General features: G+C 43.1%; 1 protein-coding gene across 27 annotated transcripts in view; it reads left to right on the forward strand.

The window, feature by feature from the left end:
- The window catches only part of mical3a (microtubule associated monooxygenase, calponin and LIM domain containing 3a), a 52,467-nt gene that overhangs the window by 19,964 nt on the left and 15,514 nt on the right, over nt 1–16,989 (forward strand). For 12 of the 27 annotated variants that reach the window (XM_072435057.1, XM_072435056.1, XM_072435061.1 and 9 more), the window contains 24 exons: nt 186–382; nt 505–626; nt 711–773; nt 895–1,068; nt 1,795–1,902; nt 3,816–3,926; nt 4,254–4,313; nt 4,397–4,510; nt 4,626–4,724; nt 4,897–5,010; nt 5,373–5,474; nt 6,296–6,403; nt 6,644–6,830; nt 7,278–7,372; nt 7,707–7,803; nt 9,394–9,589; nt 10,577–10,821; nt 11,018–11,110; nt 11,596–11,766; nt 12,648–12,710; nt 14,433–14,507; nt 14,662–14,772; nt 14,850–14,929; nt 15,005–16,988. In XM_072435057.1, the coding sequence (XP_072291158.1) occupies nt 186–382; nt 505–626; nt 711–773; nt 895–1,068; nt 1,795–1,902; nt 3,816–3,926; nt 4,254–4,313; nt 4,397–4,510; nt 4,626–4,724; nt 4,897–5,010; nt 5,373–5,474; nt 6,296–6,403; nt 6,644–6,830; nt 7,278–7,372; nt 7,707–7,803; nt 9,394–9,589; nt 10,577–10,821; nt 11,018–11,110; nt 11,596–11,766; nt 12,648–12,710; nt 14,433–14,507; nt 14,662–14,772; nt 14,850–14,929; nt 15,005–16,988 (4,769 nt within the window). The remainder of the gene's footprint in view (nt 1–185; nt 383–504; nt 627–710; nt 774–894; nt 1,069–1,794; nt 1,903–3,815; nt 3,927–4,253; nt 4,314–4,396; nt 4,511–4,625; nt 4,725–4,896; nt 5,011–5,372; nt 5,475–6,295; nt 6,404–6,643; nt 6,831–7,277; nt 7,373–7,706; nt 7,804–9,393; nt 9,590–10,576; nt 10,822–11,017; nt 11,111–11,595; nt 11,767–12,647; nt 12,711–14,432; nt 14,508–14,661; nt 14,773–14,849; nt 14,930–15,004; nt 16,989) is intronic. The other 15 variants (XM_072435081.1, XM_072435082.1, XM_072435083.1 and 12 more) reach the window with 13 other exon arrangements.

Consider the following 16,989-nt stretch of genomic DNA (forward strand, 5'->3'; position numbering starts at 1 on the left):
TTGTATCAATAATAGACAATTGAGATTTTATCCGCCCACTATACCTCCCTCCTCTTATTGAAACATGTATAAGTCTTGAAAAAGTAATTCATTTGTAGTTTACTCTCTTGTATTGTTATGCCGCTCCTATAGTTAATTCATCTTCTTGTGTTCACTTGTTCTTTTTATTCATTTTTCTGCCTCAGTGACTTCGATTCTTTGGATGAGCGGGACCTGGAGAAGAACAATCAACTGGCTTATGACGTGGCAGAAAAGGAGTTCGGAATCTCACCCTGCATGACCGGCAAAGAGATGTCTTCTGTGGTGGAACCAGACAAGCTCTCTATGGTCATGTACCTCAGCCAGTTCTATGAAATGTTTAAGGACACAGTGCCTCCCAGTGGTAAGTCAGCTACATGACAGATTAGGCTTATAAAACACAATGATGTAATGTCAATTATTCCTTGCTTTAGAGACAGACTTTTACTGTACCTTTTATAGTTTGTCTATTGTGTGTTTTTTTAGATAATGTTAACTTTAGTCCAGAGGAAAAGGCAGCTCTTATAGCGAGCACCAAATCTCCCATCTCCTTCCTGAGTAAACTCGGTCAAAGCATCGCAATCTCCACCAGAAAACGATACCCAAAGGTCAGTGTGATCCTATTTCAACATTACATATAGCACGTGTTCTCTTTTGGAAGAAGTAAGAATAACTGAATATCTTCTCGACAGGACAAAAAGGAGAAGGACGTGGACGGTTTGGGGAAGCGGAGGAAAACCAGTCAGCCAGAAGATGTGAGTAAATGTGACAGCCTCAGACTATTTTTGCCCAGTTGTGTTTCGAGTTTGAAAAGACAGCGCCGACTTATTACACCGCAAGGATTGAGATTTCAACTTCTGCTCCGCTTTCCCACAGGACGAAGTTTCGAGAAGCTGCCGCGACGACAGGCCGACCGTCCCAGTTCTCCCCGAGAGAAAGATGGACCCGATCGCTGTGGCGAACAACAACAAAGTCAAGGTCATGGCCACGCAGCTGCTCGCCAAGTTTGAGGAAAACGCTCCCGCTCAGCCATCTGGACTCAAAAGACAGGTAGGGGCTAAACCACTCCCCACAGATGAATTCAATTCCGATGTTTTATGCAAGTTTTGCATTTTTGTCGAGTGAATAAAGCAAGATGCCTCCAGGATGTGGCTCTCAGCCTTTGCTCTCTTGATATGTTGTGATGGATGAGCTGTTAGCCGCTGTATAAATAAGCAGAAGTCTATGCAAATAAAAGCCAGACTGGACATTGTTCTGGCATTTTGTGGGCGGTTTCAGAGTGCTGACGGCGCCGATGGGTTCAGGGTGAGTGGGTTCACAGATCTTTAGTCGGCCTGACACTGGGGCAACGGCAGTGGGAGAAGCTGGGGTGGGAGCGAAGAACAAGACAGCATTGTAAATAGCCGGAAAGGCCGTTCTAATCATCATGGCTATTCTTTAAGCCCTTTTGTGTGTAGTTAAGTGTTTATAAAATCACAATTTAATTTCTTAAATAGCAGCTTTTTTTTTGAGACACACTAAATATATCTGTAAATTCAAATGAGAAAACTACAAATGTGTGTAACTACTTGCTGTTGTTGTGTTGTAATCTTTCCTCAAACAGCATTTTTAGAACCTCTTCCAGCATCACATCCTGCGGTGTACATTCATCATCACCCTGTCATAATTTGCTTCTTTTTGTGTCTCTGGTCTTATGTTCATTCCTCACCACCCCTTGTGGACCGCTTCATCATGTCTTGCATGCTACCTGCCTTCTGCTCCCTCTATACCACAAAGGGGGAATCTCTCCCTAACTTGGATCGCCTTTTGGCAACGCCCCTGACCCAAATGCCCAAGAATGAGCCAGTTACTGTCAGAATGGCCCCTGTCCCAGCATGGAGAAAGGTAAAGACTGGCCTAGCTCTGCCCGTGATCTAACTAACTCCTAGAGTGCGTGAATCCTCCTGTGTCCTATGTGTGGATTGATAAGATTAAGACTAAGTTACATAGTTACATAGATAGATAGATAGATAGATAGATAGATGGTGTAGTATTTGGCAAGAGTCATATACGTACTGTACTTCTCTGTCATGGTTCAGAGGCGCACGCAGCAGCAGGAGCAGCTCAGCATCCGCTACAAACAAATGCTCAATTGTCAAGAGGAGCAGGTACGCTTAGCAATAGTGCTTCAGCCCAGTAGAGATCCAAGTCTCCCACACAGTGCAATATGCAAGTCAGAATGTACTTTGAGAAACACTGTCATAGTTCAAAAGTACGTCTTCCTTGAATGTAGTATTTAGTCGGGATGGGACAAATGAAAAATAGTGTTAATAGAGTGTTACCGTATTTTCCGGACTATAAGTTGCACCGGAGTATACGTCGCACCAGCCAAAAAATGCATAATAGAGAAGAAAAAAACATGTATAAGTTTCACTGGAGTATGAAATGGAGTTGCAAGTGTGAAAATAACTAAAAATATCACATATAAGTCGCTATAGAGTATAAGTATAAATATAAGTAGCACCCCGGCCAAAACTATGAAAAAGGTGCGACTTATAGTCTGGAAAATATGGGTATCTGGTTTCTTTTTGCTCTTTTGTGCGGATGAGGTTGTGTTTTCTAATATTTTAAGGAAATATTGTATGTATAAAACCTTTTGATTTCGTGTCTATTACTGGTTAATTTAGCAAATATTTGGTTATATTTTTATACATCAAGTGGCATAATTTGTAAAGAGGCATAATTTTGCACCAAGGTTGATTTACAGTTTAAGACCTAAGAGAGAAGAGTGCAAACAAATCCTTTCAGTCAAATGCTCAGCTGAACAAAACGTTTTAGCTTAGATTTGATCATTGTCAGAGTAGAAGCCTGTCTCACATCTTCAGGAAGACCAATCCAGATTTTAGCTGCATAAAACTGCAACGCCAATTCCCCATGTTTAGTCCTGACTCTGGCACCAGCAGGAGGCCGGTCCATGTTTAGTCCTGACTCTGGCACCAGCAAGAGTCCGGTCCATGTTTAGTCCTGACTCTGGCACCAGCAGGAGGCCGGTCCATGTTTAGTCCTGACTCTGGCACCAGCAGAAGGCTGGTCCATGTTTAGTCCTGACTCTGGCACCAGCAGAAGGCTGGTCCATGTTTAGTCCTGACTCTGGCACCAGCAGGAGGCCGGTCCATGTTTAGTCCTGACTCTGGCACCAGCAGGAGGCCGGTCCATGTTTAGTCTGGACTCTGGCACCAGCAGGAGGCTGGTCCATGTTTAGCCCTGACTCTGGCACCAGCAGGAGGCCGGTCCATGTTTAGTCTGGACTCTGGCACCAGCAGGAGGCTGGTCCATGTTTACTCCTGATTCTGGCACCAGCAGGAGGCCGGTCCATGTTTAGTCCTGACTCTGGCACCAGCAGGAGGCCGGTCCATGTTTAGTCCTTACTCTGGCACTAGCAGGAGGCCGGTCCATGTTTAGTTCTGACACTGGCACTAGCAGGAGGCCGGCCCCTGAGGTCCTCAGAGCTGGTTCATATGTCGCTAGCATTGTCCCATCCCTTGTATGTCTTTGTATGTTTGGTCTTTATATTCTCAATATTTAATACACATTGATATTGAATTACTTTGTTTTAATAATATGCAACTACTAGAAGTATTTTTTACTTATTTAACACATTTTACAAGGTCTGTAGACTTTGCATGCTCTTCATAATTGCTTTGACTCATTTGTTAGAGGCCATTTATTTCTTACACTATTTTTAGCATTTACTTATCATTTTGCCATCATCACTCATCTTTTGCTTAATTTTATATTTCTTTGACTTAATTTTCAAGGCCAGAAGTGGTGCAGACCAGGTGCCCGGCGCAGGCTCTCGGAGCTGCCCAAAGAAAACCATTCTGCTCCCTTCCTCCTCCTCCACCTCCTCGCTCTCGCTTCACTCAGAGGTGACACATAGTCTGCTCTGTCTGTCTGCGTCTGTTACTTCCCCAACACAAATCTAATAGTATTCCCTTAACCTATGTGTATGTATGGTACACTCTGAAGTTAAATCTAATTTCCTGTAGCTCTCAATTTGCCTCTAATGCCACGAGCTGTAATGGTTTACATGGTGTGCTTGTGCAGAATGTGTGTCTTGTGATTGAAATGTGAGTCTTGAGGGACCTTGGATTTTTTTGTTTTTGTTTTGGAAAATCAAGAAAACAGAATTATGTCAATGGTTGCTAATTTGGGGGAAAAGTTAATATATTTTTGGTCAATTTCTGCCTTTAAAGAATGTGTCTAAAGAGGATGAAGAGGAACGTGAATACTACGAGATTCCCCCAAACTATCGGGTACAAGTGTGTTTGCTCGGATTTGCTTTGGGCCTTTGTGAGGAATGGCATCGATCTGAATCTAATGTTAGCATGGTTGGCAGGAGTGGACACCATTGTATCTTACAGACCCAGGGCCTATCCATATCCCGGGTATTCAAGAGAGGGCTGATCGCCTCATCTCCAAGTTTAAATCTAAACCTGCCAAGCCTCCAAAGGTGAACTGCAAAGAGATGATTTTGTGGTCACAGCACATCAGTATCGTAGATAACAGATAAAGCTTCTTCTGCAGTGCAAAATGCTGTTAAACAAACCTTTTATTTTCTTTCAAAGCCAAAGAAAAAGCCTTCCCGCTTCTTTTTAGAGCAGTGGTACATGTCTAGAGACGTGAGTCCAGGTTCACCGCTTTTGTCTTCAGATTCTACCACAAAGGTTCGGGCATGCAGTGTGGAGTTTAACTAACATTAAAAAAAACATTGAATTATTTACAGTTCACTCATAAACCACCCACGAGTTTTGCCACAATTACCAGTTGTTGGTGCTTGGAGATTGCATACCATTTAGCGCAGTTCTTTTGTGATTGTATAATTTATTTTGTCTACAGGAGCCAGAAAGGCCAACTCTGTCTAATGACCAAAAGCCCATATATGTACTTAGTATTCAAGAGCGAGCCGACCAGCTGGCCTCTCTGTTTGAGGCAAAGCCAGCCCAACCACAGGTGATATTTCCACTGACAGCTGCTTATCAGGCAATTATCGAATCCAATACCGATATCGGGCATCTGGTGCGATCCAGAAAAAATACTGAAATCGATAATACTCCAGGACCAAGGCTATTTACTGCTGCTGAAATTGGCTGATTATGATTTTCAACAACTTTTTTTAATCAAATAGTTATTAGTTAATAGTTATCCATCATCATTTTCCTACTGACGGCTACATACATAATACATCAAAAATCACATCAATACAAATGCATAAAGTGCCAGCAAAATACTTGGTTTGAATTTGTTTTTGGAGATAAGAGCCAACTGGATATTTGCTCATGGCCTCTAACCCTCTTCTTTCCATCTTCTTTGAGACTAAGAAAAAGCCATCACGTTTCTTTATGGAACAGTGGCACATGGCTCGAGCCCAGTGCTCTGCCGAATCTCCCTCGACCACCGCTGACGCTCTGAGACAGGTAGTCATTTAACGCCTGAAACAAACTGGTGCGGTGCATTAACCCTCCTGCACTTTTGACGTACGCTACATAAGAACCACCGCTGTCAGAAACCCGCGTGTTTGAAATGCATTGAAGCTTGGGTCTTGTTTGTTACTCCTTTAACATGTGTGACGACCGTAAATGTACTAAAGCATTTTTCAGAAGACCGTTTCTTTTACTGCATTCATAAATTATGCCAAAGAAGTCCCTTGTTACAATTATTTGGACTCAAATGGCGTCTTGGCAACCGATATCTCCACTAGAGTAAGCCCCCTGTGGACGATCACGCTTCCAAATGGGACACGGTAACAAGTTTGCCATCTGATGCGTTACTACTCTTGGCCACGGGATAAACGTTATTCGAGGCTGTGATCTGATTGTGGAGCAGAAATGCTAAACTAGAACTGCTGTGTTTATTTTGCCTCATACCACTCCATTCAAATGTAGATTTTGGGTTGATGTGTTTAGAGTTTGTGATAGATTCAGTGTGCTATGTGGTTAAAAACACCGCTTTTACAACTCACTACATGAACTAAAGTTTAAAATGAGGAATGGCTTGAGTTGTTTGTGTCTGCGTTGTTCACAGGTGTGGCTGCCGTTGCTTCTAAGCGCCCGATCTCGTTCCAGCATGTAAACATCTCCTCGTCACGTCGAATTGTGACGTTTTGCTCTTGTTTCTGAACACCCTTAGCATTTCTCTTCTCTGCCCCCAATCTAAATATTCCTGTTTTTCTTTGGCATCTTGATTTCTTAACATCTTTCCATCTTTTTCCTTGTTTTCTTTTCTACACTGCCAATAGCGCTGTGTGAAGATGTACACAGGCGGTGTTAGCTCACTGACTGAGCACTTAACCAGTCAGCTTCAGTCACAGGAAGACGCCAAGACGTTGCCTGAAAAGAGGGATTTGGTAAGAGGCCGGTTGCAGAGTAGATGAATTGTGGTTAAATTTCCACAGCACAGATTCCTACTGTTCCTCAACATAGATTTCTCTCCCCGATTGATCTGTGGTTAGTTGATTGTCGTAGACTAATCACCAGTTTGTCTTGTTTAGTAGCTTGATCACTTCCCCCAGAAAAAAACAAAAACAACAAAAACAACATCATGCATCTCTTGCTTCAACTTGACTTTTTTCTTTCTTTTCCCTCAGGGCTCTCTCAGAAAAGAATTTCCTGCCAACATTGGAGGAAGCGACGTCTGCTTCTTCTGTCGGAAGCGTGTGTATGTGATGGAGAGGCTGAGTGCAGAGGGGAAGTTCTTCCATCGCAGCTGTTTCAAGTGTGACTACTGCGGGACCACGTTGAGACTGTCCTCCTACGCGTTTGATGCGGAGGATGGTACGAGCCAGGCAAAGTGCTCTGTCATTATATTTTAAACTGAATAGAAAAGCAAGGTAAAAAGAAAATGAATAGACATCATGTAGAGTAAGTGAATTACACATATAATTCCATCCAAGTATAACAAGTTAATGAATTAGCAATGTTGTTGGTGTTTTTTGGTAGTGGGTTTACGTGATTTTCTGCAATTACAAGAAGTTTTATACTCTGGCGTTATGTCTTATTGAAATTATAAGTATCTAAGCTGTGCTGTGCTGTGCTGCCGTTGGTGTAGTGGTTTAAGATGCAGCACATTTGCGTTTATAAGCCTCATGCGTTCACCTCCCGGCCACGACCGTTTGCCAAATGCATCCACCATCTCTACCCGTTTCACGCTACAGCTGTCATGTCAAATTAAGACTTTGGACCATTTGCTAATTTGTTTTTTGTTTCATGTTTAACCTTCAGGGAAATTTTACTGTAAGCCGCACTTCTGCTACCGTCTGTCTGGCTATGCTCAGAGGAAGAGACCCGCGCCCTCTCCTGCTCTAGCCCCTGCAAAGGTATTAAAGATATTCTACTCATAACTGTAAATGTATGCCTCAGCCTCTTCAATGAATGTACACAATCTATATGCTAATCTGTCGCGTTATTTTCTTGGCATTTATAAAATAGTATTTACTACATCGTTAGAGTTTTATTTATAAAAAACAAAAAACTTGACCGTATAATAGCTGATAGCAACAGGATGTTCACTTCCTGCATATTCAAATGCAACAAAACAAAGAGATAATTAATTCCCTAACCCTTTTAATTTGGTCTTTTGTGTTTCCAGTGCCTAAATTAGTTGCTTCTATTTTTTTTAAAATTTTCCGCTCTACAAAATTGTTTTTGCAGGAGCACTTTCCACCTCCTGCCCCCACAGCGACTGTTGATGCCCCGGGACGTGCCACAGGAGCTCTGGCTACCCCTGTCAGAGAGCAGCCGCCCTCAGGTACATTCTCCTCCTCTTTGGGTGTGAGATAGTTCTCTGTTGCCTGGTTGTGACTGTAAGAGTGCGCACCCTCCACCACAAAATATCATGGACATGCCACTAGGTGGCACACTGCCCCCTTGGCTCTGCCATCCAGCCCACCTACTGCTTCTACCTCTTCTGCTGTTTCATCATCAATGTCCTGCTCAGCCTCCTCTAGCAAGATCCTTCTCCCTTTCCCTTCTTATTTTCCTGCTATTTGGGGCAAACCAATGTCTGTACAGATAAAAGGACTCCGTTATCTCGGTGGTTAAGTCACTGAACTTGGACTTGCAATAGATGTGACTTCTAGTACTTCTTAAGGCTGTGTACTTTTACAACTAAAAATAGTATTTGATACGAATGTTGCAACTAAAATGAACGCATCATCAGACATTTTGGCCTTTGAGTTTGTTATTTGGATAAAACAGTGATGCACATTTCAAACAAGATATAAAGCTATGAAGGAGAAATGTTATTGCTTCCCTGTTCTGTTAAATGTATCCCTTTAATCTGTGTCTGCTCCACTCTGCTTCTGTGTGATGTGTTATCTCTAAAGTCTTGTGATGCTTCTTCTTTCCTGAGCGCTTGTGCACCTTGATCTTTCCTGGACTGAATGCTGTAGTGGTCAAGTGCCTGTGACACGGTTTTCGACTGGTTGTTCTGTGAGCTTAGCTTGGCCCTTCCTCGCAGTGCAGTATAAAACGCCTGCAGTTGTGTTTGGCTTAGGGCTTGTGAATGTTTTATTTTCCTCCTTTTTTATTCTGTTCTCTTTCAATCTTTGACTTCTGAAATCTATTGCAAATATTTAGCTACATTCTACACAGATAAACAATTTGGGTCAACATTTTAGGATTTTAGGAATGCATGTACTCAAATTACATAGATGCATACGCTCTGGGAATTTGTATAATTTAGTATGGAACTCTAGGTACATAGAAACGAATGATGCAGTTGAAGGACTCGCTCCTTGGGATGGGAAAAAGACAAGACATAAAAGCCTGTAGTAAATGAAGCAATAAACAAACACAAGTAATTAATGTAACGTTAATTGCTGTAGTGGATCCAAGGCAATAAAAGTTGATATAGTTCTCACATTATCCTCGCCTTTTTGTTTGTAATTAGTGACTAAAGAAACCATTTGTTCCAACTGGACATTAAAAAGTGTTGCTCATTACTATGGCTATTGCAATTTTAAATTAAATTTTGTCTTAAAAACAGATTAATTCTATCAATATTAATTTCCAGAACCTAAACAAGACAGACTTTTAATCGCTACTCCAAAGTCTACATTCTGCTCAAAACACATGCTTTTACTCTTGATTGAAAAGACGCAAGCAAATGAATTACTCTGCTCACGACAATTGCAATATTACGCTTTTGACACACTAGATAACCATTTGTAATTTGTACACTATGGCAGGTTATGAGCCTTTTTTATACTTTTTATTACTTCTGCAACTTCAAGCGTTTCTTTTCTGTACTTATGAGCTTTCTCTTTTGCCCGTTCACTGACTTTTCTGACACCTTGTCCCTCACGGTCTCACCCTCTGCTGATGTTGTCTCCTCCAGCGCCAGAGGTCAACGGGCTTCAGGACCCGAGCTTGGCCAAGAGACTGCGGGGGACTCCGGAGCGCATCGAGCTGGAGAACTACAGGCTGTCCATGCAGAAGGAGGAGGAGCTGGAGGAGGTGCCCGAGGAGACGCTGGCAGAGCACAACCTGAGCAGTGTGCTGGACAAGGCCACTGCTGCTGATCTGGGCTCCAGGTATAGACACTCCTTTTATTCTATTAAGGAGAAAAAAATGTGTTTTCTTCCACAGAGTATATATCGCTCTGTTTGCATCTAATAATAGTATTGTATTGATTGCAAACTCGGAAGTAAAAGCCATAAGCGGCTCTAGGATCGATCGTGCGTTGGTAGTCATGCTTCACTTAGTCATCTGTTAAATGCTCTTCTAAAGCCGCTTATGTATAAATAAAATCATGTATGTGAATATTAGCAATGTGCGACGAGTTTGTGAAAACTAGGAACAAGTTAGATAGATTTAAATACATACTGTACGTTTTCCTTTCACGGTTTAAAATTTGGATCTGCATCTATAACCATAACTGAGACACAATAGTATAATAAGTTGTTTGATTAGTAATAGTATGATTCACAGTCATTCACAGTTAGAAAAGCAATGACCTCACTGAACAATGAAATCCGTAATTCACTTTTATTCACGTTGTATAATAGATCATCATTCTTTCCTAGCTAGTTTTAAAGTAAAGATAATATGACATGAAAGATGGATACTTTGACCCAGAGTATGAACCTCAATGTTTTGAGAGTAATTTGGTGCCTGAGGTCCCTGTGCAGGCCTTACTGGTAGACTTGTATACACTTGACATACTTTATTGCTATAGCACAAACATGGTAACACGGCTGAATTCAAATTCAGTTACAATTGCAATATATTTTGTGGCATTGGATAATCTTATGAAAATTGCTTAGTTATGCAGTTATTGTTTTTCCATAGTTGTTTGGAAAAAAAATTACATTGTCAACTCAAATGAGGTAAAAAAGTAATATCATTATTGTATTCCTGTCCTTGACTGACATGAAAAGTCAGCTTTAGCCCACACGCCACTAAAAGGCACAGTGGGGCTTATTTGTGCTCTGATGTTTGACTGTCTGTAGTCTGAGAACAGCTCATTTTCCTCCCACATGTTTTGACTCTTCTGTTGTTGGCTTTGTGCTTTCCAACAGCAGCTCAGAGTCTGACATGGAGGAAGAGGACGAGGACGATCCAGAGTGTGAGTGTGAAGGGGAGCAGGCGCCTCACAGCCCCTCAGACCTGGGCGGTGTTCCCTGGAAAGACGCAGTAGAGATCCATGCCAACCTGAGGGGCGACCACAGTGAAAATGGGGACGCCCAGGATGCCGTCAGCCAAGACGGAGAGCTGGACGAAGAGGAGGACGAGGAGGAGGATGAAGAAGAGGAGTCAAGTGAAGGTAGTTTAGTGTCATACATGTTATGTTTATGTTTGTGTGTTTGCTATGTCCTCTCCAACTACTTCTGATGTTCTCACTTCATATTGATTCATTCACTTTGTCCTTGTCCTCTTTTTCCCTTCATCACCTCATGTGACCACCCTACTGTGTGTGTACCTCTCTATTGTTTGTGGCATCTGTCTCCCCCTGCTGTCAGAGGGTGATTACTGCCCCTGGGACAGAGAGCTCCAGTCAGGCTTTTGGCTGGAGAAGTACCTGAAAGATGAAGAAGATACTGGTACTTTTAAAGGTAGCAGCAGAACTGCCTGTTGGTGTGTTTGCAGTTCAAGTGTGATTTTAACATAGTTTTTTTTGTTTATAAATCATTCTTCTAAAAGAGTTGCTTTTAACTTTTGTTTGGCCTCATATTCAAAGCGCTGTGTTTCAGAGTGTGCTTTTAATTCCAGCACTTTGTTTAATGCCTTCTATAAACTCAAGACATTAAGTCTCTAATCGGCTAAATACCATAGCAATTTGTGTTTTCCAAGTAGATGCTGCTTTGGTAATGAGCAGAATGTCTTCCAAACAGTTACGCTCCTTTTCTAACCTTTTGTGTTGAATTTGTTTGCAGTTTTGTGCATGCGGCCTCCTCTAATCCTCTTGAATTGTTTCTTTCTCTCATGTTCTAACAGTCTTTCATTTTCCTCCCTTTTTCCCTTCCTCTCTTCCAACTCTTCTCTTTGTCCTTTCTGCATTGACCACTCATCTCGCACTACACTGAAAAACAACATTTAGCCAGAAACCTTCAGATCCAACAAGTCCTGGAACCGGTGGACCCACAAGCTCTTCCCGCTTTGGGGAGAACACACCTGGACTCTGAGGGAGAAAAGGAGGGCCAGCCGGTCTCGGCATCCCAACTTTCCCAACCCTCCCACCCCTCAGAGTACACCCAGCCCTCCCCTACAGGTAACCCCCATCCCACCCACAGGACTGACGAGTACGACCAGAAGGTTACACAAGGATTCCACAGAACTACTGCCCCAAAAAGAGCTAGTGTTAGCAATGTGTCACTGAGAGGGATGTCGCAATGTCAAATTTTAGTGTTAATCAAGATTTACCAATAAACACCAAGACCAAACAACAGTGAAATACTTAATTTTCTCTCATTCATATTGTCAAATAGATCACAATTCCTGTAGGCTGTCATCAGCTTTATCAAATCAACTTTAATAAGATACTAATGAACTTGAAATAATATGCAAGATAACATAAACGGACAGATATAAAAGCTTTTAATATTCAGATTTACTTAGTAGCATAGATTGAACTGCAATAACTTATTTTTGCTTCTAAAATGACCCTGATTATTATTTTATACTTTGTACGATTATATTGTGACCTGAATCATAGCGGTATCAATGATCAGAATAATCTTGACATCCCTAGTCGCTGGTTTACTTCGGTCCTGACCTGCACTGATCAATTGGAGCATGTCTTTTGTGTGACGGCTGATTGAGACAGGGACAAACCACTAACCTTTTGTTTAAAGTAATTTCCTCATCTTCTCATTTGTGGCATTGCTTATTGCTTTGAATGTCTAATCTGTAACGTTTTGATTTGTCAGAGTCGGTGTCAGTAGTCTGGAGTAAACATACAGTATTTTCACTTCATCCCAGTGCAACCTACAACTCCTTTGTGAATTCCTGTTTTGTTTTAGATTTGCCTTGTTCTTTTGAGTTCCGTGTACTTTTTTCCATGTGTCTAATTACTTTCCTGTTATGTTATGTGTTATGTGTTCCTGCCACCTATCCTCCTCCGTTGTTCCACACCTTCTGGTTTGAATGTAGCCCGTGCCCGCACATCAGCCCGACACGAGGCAGTGAGAGTCTGGTTGGAGTCCGTGTCCGGAGGTAGCCCAGATTTAAATGGGATTGCAGTATCCCAATTTAGAATCAAACTTTTACTATGTGGCATGCAAGATCTCCCACTCACAAGCATGCATTTTAGTCAGGACTCCTGCTCCTGTTTAACACACCTTTTCACTATGTTTACCCTGAGTGATATATTATGCTTTAAATAAATACACTATCTTCACAGCAGCGTTTTCCACATGGCGTTATATTTATAAGCTAGTCACTCATTTGCCGGTCCTACTTTTGCACTAACCACTCGACGGCACTTACACGGAGTTGAAAATGGCTCTTTGTGGTCCATTAAATGCGCATAATCAGAGCAGTTTTGAGTGTGTTTGAATCCGGGGTTAAACGCCGGGTAGAGCTGTACTTATTCTCAAACATTTTGGGGAATGTACACCATGGATCTGATGTACACCCACCTTAACTATTGAGAACTATTGGTGAAGGGTCCGCCACCTGCTTGTCTTCTTGCTTTGCCTTGACTGTTCCTCAACATGGCAGTAAACTAAACGATCTAGCAGAGAACGGGTGTTTTTCTTTTTCTCAAAAATACCTTGAAACCCATGTATTCTCACTGTGAGCGTGGTCGCCTCTCCACAGAGCTGACCCGTCACTTGGCCTGGTAGTGCCATGGAAATGCATAGTTAAATGCCATACTGTGGAATATACAAGGCAAATTAATAACATCTTCTCTGTGAGGACACAAAGGTGGCAGACACTATAGCAGAAAAATCATGAGGTTTATCTTCATTATCTTTGTTATTATTTGCATTAGTGGGGTACTTTTTCTTATTTATTTAACAGTTGCAGAGGATATGGAGATTATGGATATATTTGCTAGTTATGTAATGTACGTTTTTATAAAAATACAGTATAAAAGAGTTATTTTGTGATCACGATATAATTGAGGATTTATCTAAGGCTGCTTAACGGTGCCTTTTATAATATTTGTATTAACTAGTTTCTACTTAAGATATATCACTTCTGTTTAACTCTTCACATTTTATCTCTCTCATTATAAGAGTTTTTGCCTCTGACTGACTTGGCTTTAGCGGTAGAAATTAGCCACAATCTCTTAAAAATATAGATCACAATATTGCAAATTTCATATCATCCCTTGTTCATATCATGATACAGCACCTGCGATATGATACAGCCCAGCCCTAATTGTAGATGTATTTATTTTTTCAAAAGGGTTCACTATCTTAAATATGATTGTTTATCGCAATATTTTCTGTAGTATTTGATCAAACTTCACTAAGCGTTATTGTGACAGGCCTGATTAAGTAGAGGCACTACTAGTACATCTGGCATCACTACTACTGTGTTAATCACATATTTCTCTTCCAGGAATTCTTGATTAACACATTTTATTTCTTGCCTGATGAAACTTATCCATTTCTCTTCTAAATGGATCACTGCATGTTGCTCACGGTAACGCTTTTGCCAAGCTGCACCACTATGTCGACTGTGTTGGCATTTCTGTGAAAAGTATTAGAAGTTCAATTTATATTTTTACCCTGTTGAATTGCTCTTGAATCCTTGTACATCAGCAAGCAGTTTTTAGAATCTGATGCGTTTTATGTAGTCTGAGAAGGTTTCGGCTAGGGAATGTTCCTGTGGAGTTGGAATAGAATGTTTTATGTGGTTCTTCTGAGTAAAGGCTTGAGCAGAGAGGCGGCTGACTCATTTCTGACTGTTGCCTTGTCCCCTCAGAGCCCTGCGAGGATGACGAGCTCGAAGCAGAGGCAGACAGTCCGGATGTGGAGCCTGGCACGGAGATGGATCAGGGTACGCGACCGCAACTAGAGTATAAAGGATGAATTCTTCCATTCTTTTACTTTCACAAAGTCTCAACTCTGTCATAGTGTCGCAGCAAAACACCCAAGAAAGAAGGAAAGTTGCCACCGATGCAATGAGTAATAATGTTATTCTTGTACTCCAGATGACATGCCTTCAGATGCAGAAGCGGAGGCTCGTTTTCACCCGTCCGAGCACACTGAAGAAGCACTTACTGAAGAGAATAAGGAATATGTGGAGATGGCTTCCAGTAATGGTACTCCGGCCTTTTAAAATAACACTGATCTCTGACAATAACAAAAAACGTAATCACTTTTTGATGTGATCTTTCAGGGCCATCAAGTTTCAACCCAATTCAAGAAAATGACACAGTCCTTCCTCCACTTAAACTACCCATCGAGCTTGACACTCAGGTAACCATGGCACTGAAATTAAAGTGAACATTTCAGACGGCGTGTTGAAATACAGTATTTCTTTCTCTGCTACAGACAAATCGAACGTCTCCTGCCGGTTTGTTGAAGTCACCTGGCGCTCGCTTCTTCTCCGATCCGTACCTACCAGAGGAAATAAATACTGACAGATTAGGTTCTTCTCCATCTCCAGCCACTAAGAGCCCCGTTTGCCCTTCGCCCGCGGTCACCCCCAATGTCCATTCCCCTCCCTCTCCCGCTCCCGCCGTATTTCCTGCATCCACGTCTAACAAATCACTTGTCAGCTCTCCCGTCAAACCGGATTCTCCCGGTAGATCTCCTGTCAAGACTCCGGCGTCCTCTCCAATCCGCTCCCAGCCCACTTCACAGCCCGAAACGCACGCCCCTCGATCTCCAGTGTACCCTCGCCACTCTATTTGCCCACTCACCGGGAACCCTCTCTCCCCAATCTGTGCACAACCTTTGCCCTGCCACGAGCCGTCTTCGCCCCCCTCGTCCGGTTCTCCTGTCAGAACGCAGCCTGTTCCCGCCGCCGCATCCACACCCAAGTCTGACGCGTCTGACAGGTCGGCGGACTTGTCAATCGAGGACACGCCCTCCAAAAAGACAGATATCATCGAGGAGTTCTGGCTCAAAAGTGCGGAGATTAGGAAGAGTTTAGGATTGACTCCGATAGACCGTACTAGTAAGATATTGGAGAAGAGTGTGGTGACAAGCCCTCCACCAGAGCCTGCGAAGGCAAAGGATACAATGGAAGAGAAGAAGAAGCCGACCCCGACTGGCCGCGCTGTCATTCGCAGAATCAACATCACTCTGGAAGGTCAGGTGATCACGCCCATCAAACCAGAAATCAAGGGGAACAAAGATCCCAGCAGCAGCTCGGGCTTGGGTTTAAATGGCCGCATGTTGACCAGTCCGACGGTGAACAGCTACAGCACGTCCGATTCCACCATGCTGACTCCGCCCTCTAGCCCCCCGCCGCCAGTGCCTAGTAACCAGTCGCCGGCTGTGCTCAGGCAACAAAAGCACCAGGCGTCGTGGAGCAACGGGAAAGATAAAGCCCCGCCCGAGCATGCCAAAGAGCCTGCAAAAACAAAGACCCCAATCCCCTCGCCGAGGACTCAGCTTAGCCCAGTTTCTGCTCCCAAACCGGTCCCGAGGAAGGCCACGTCACCCAAAGCAGAACCAGAAACGGCTCCTGTAGTTGTCATGAGGGAGAAAAAGAAAACACGGCCAGATCACACTCGAAAGTCTTTTGTGGAGACGGTCGAAGAGATTCCATTTGCAGACGATGTGGAGGAAAGCTATGACGAGAGAAGGCCAGAATCGAGCATGAACAGGCATCACACTCCGCACACCGGCAAAGCCAGCAGGGACCGGCCTCCTTTGCACCTGGCCCTAGCAATGGAAAACGGTAAACCTAATATCCCGGTCAATCCTGTCTCAAAGACCCAGAGGGCAACGCAATTTTCTCCTGAGGCCAAGGAGATTGCTGAGGAGAGAATGAGGGCCAGAGAGAAATCGGTGAAGAGCCAGGCCTTGAAAGACGCTATGACTAAACAACTGACCAAAATGAAAGATTCAGATAAGCCTGTCTCGACTAAAGCGGCCTGGAAAGTAACTCCGGAAGCTGCGGGTAAAAGCAAAAAATCCCCAGCGTCCCCTAAAACCTCTGCTGTGAAAGCGTTGGAATACAAAAGGGCCGAGACGCTGCCCGAGCGCTTTTTCACCAGCAACAAAAGTCTGGACAGCTCGGTGGCCTCTTCCGACGGCTCTTCCTCCACCAAGAGCAAAAAACGCAACTCGCTTTTCTCACCGCGGAAGAACAAGAAAGAGAAAAAGGCTAAGAATGACGGCAGCAGACTTTCAGGTTCTGATGAAACACCTCCCAAGCACAAGTCGCTGTGGAAGGCCGTTTTCTCGGGATACAAGAAGGACAAAAAGAAAAAGGAGGGAAAATCGTGTCCCAGTACTCCGTCCTCCAGCTCCACCACGCAGGACTCGGGCAAGAAGAAGACGTCATCTCCCGGGAGGTCGTCAGG

This window comes from Eucyclogobius newberryi, unplaced genomic scaffold (genome assembly GCF_026437365.1).
Source record: "Eucyclogobius newberryi isolate DKJ021-1_F unplaced genomic scaffold, fEucNew1.0.hap1 SCAF_7, whole genome shotgun sequence".
Classification (NCBI taxonomy): Eukaryota; Metazoa; Chordata; class Actinopteri; order Gobiiformes; family Gobiidae; genus Eucyclogobius; species Eucyclogobius newberryi.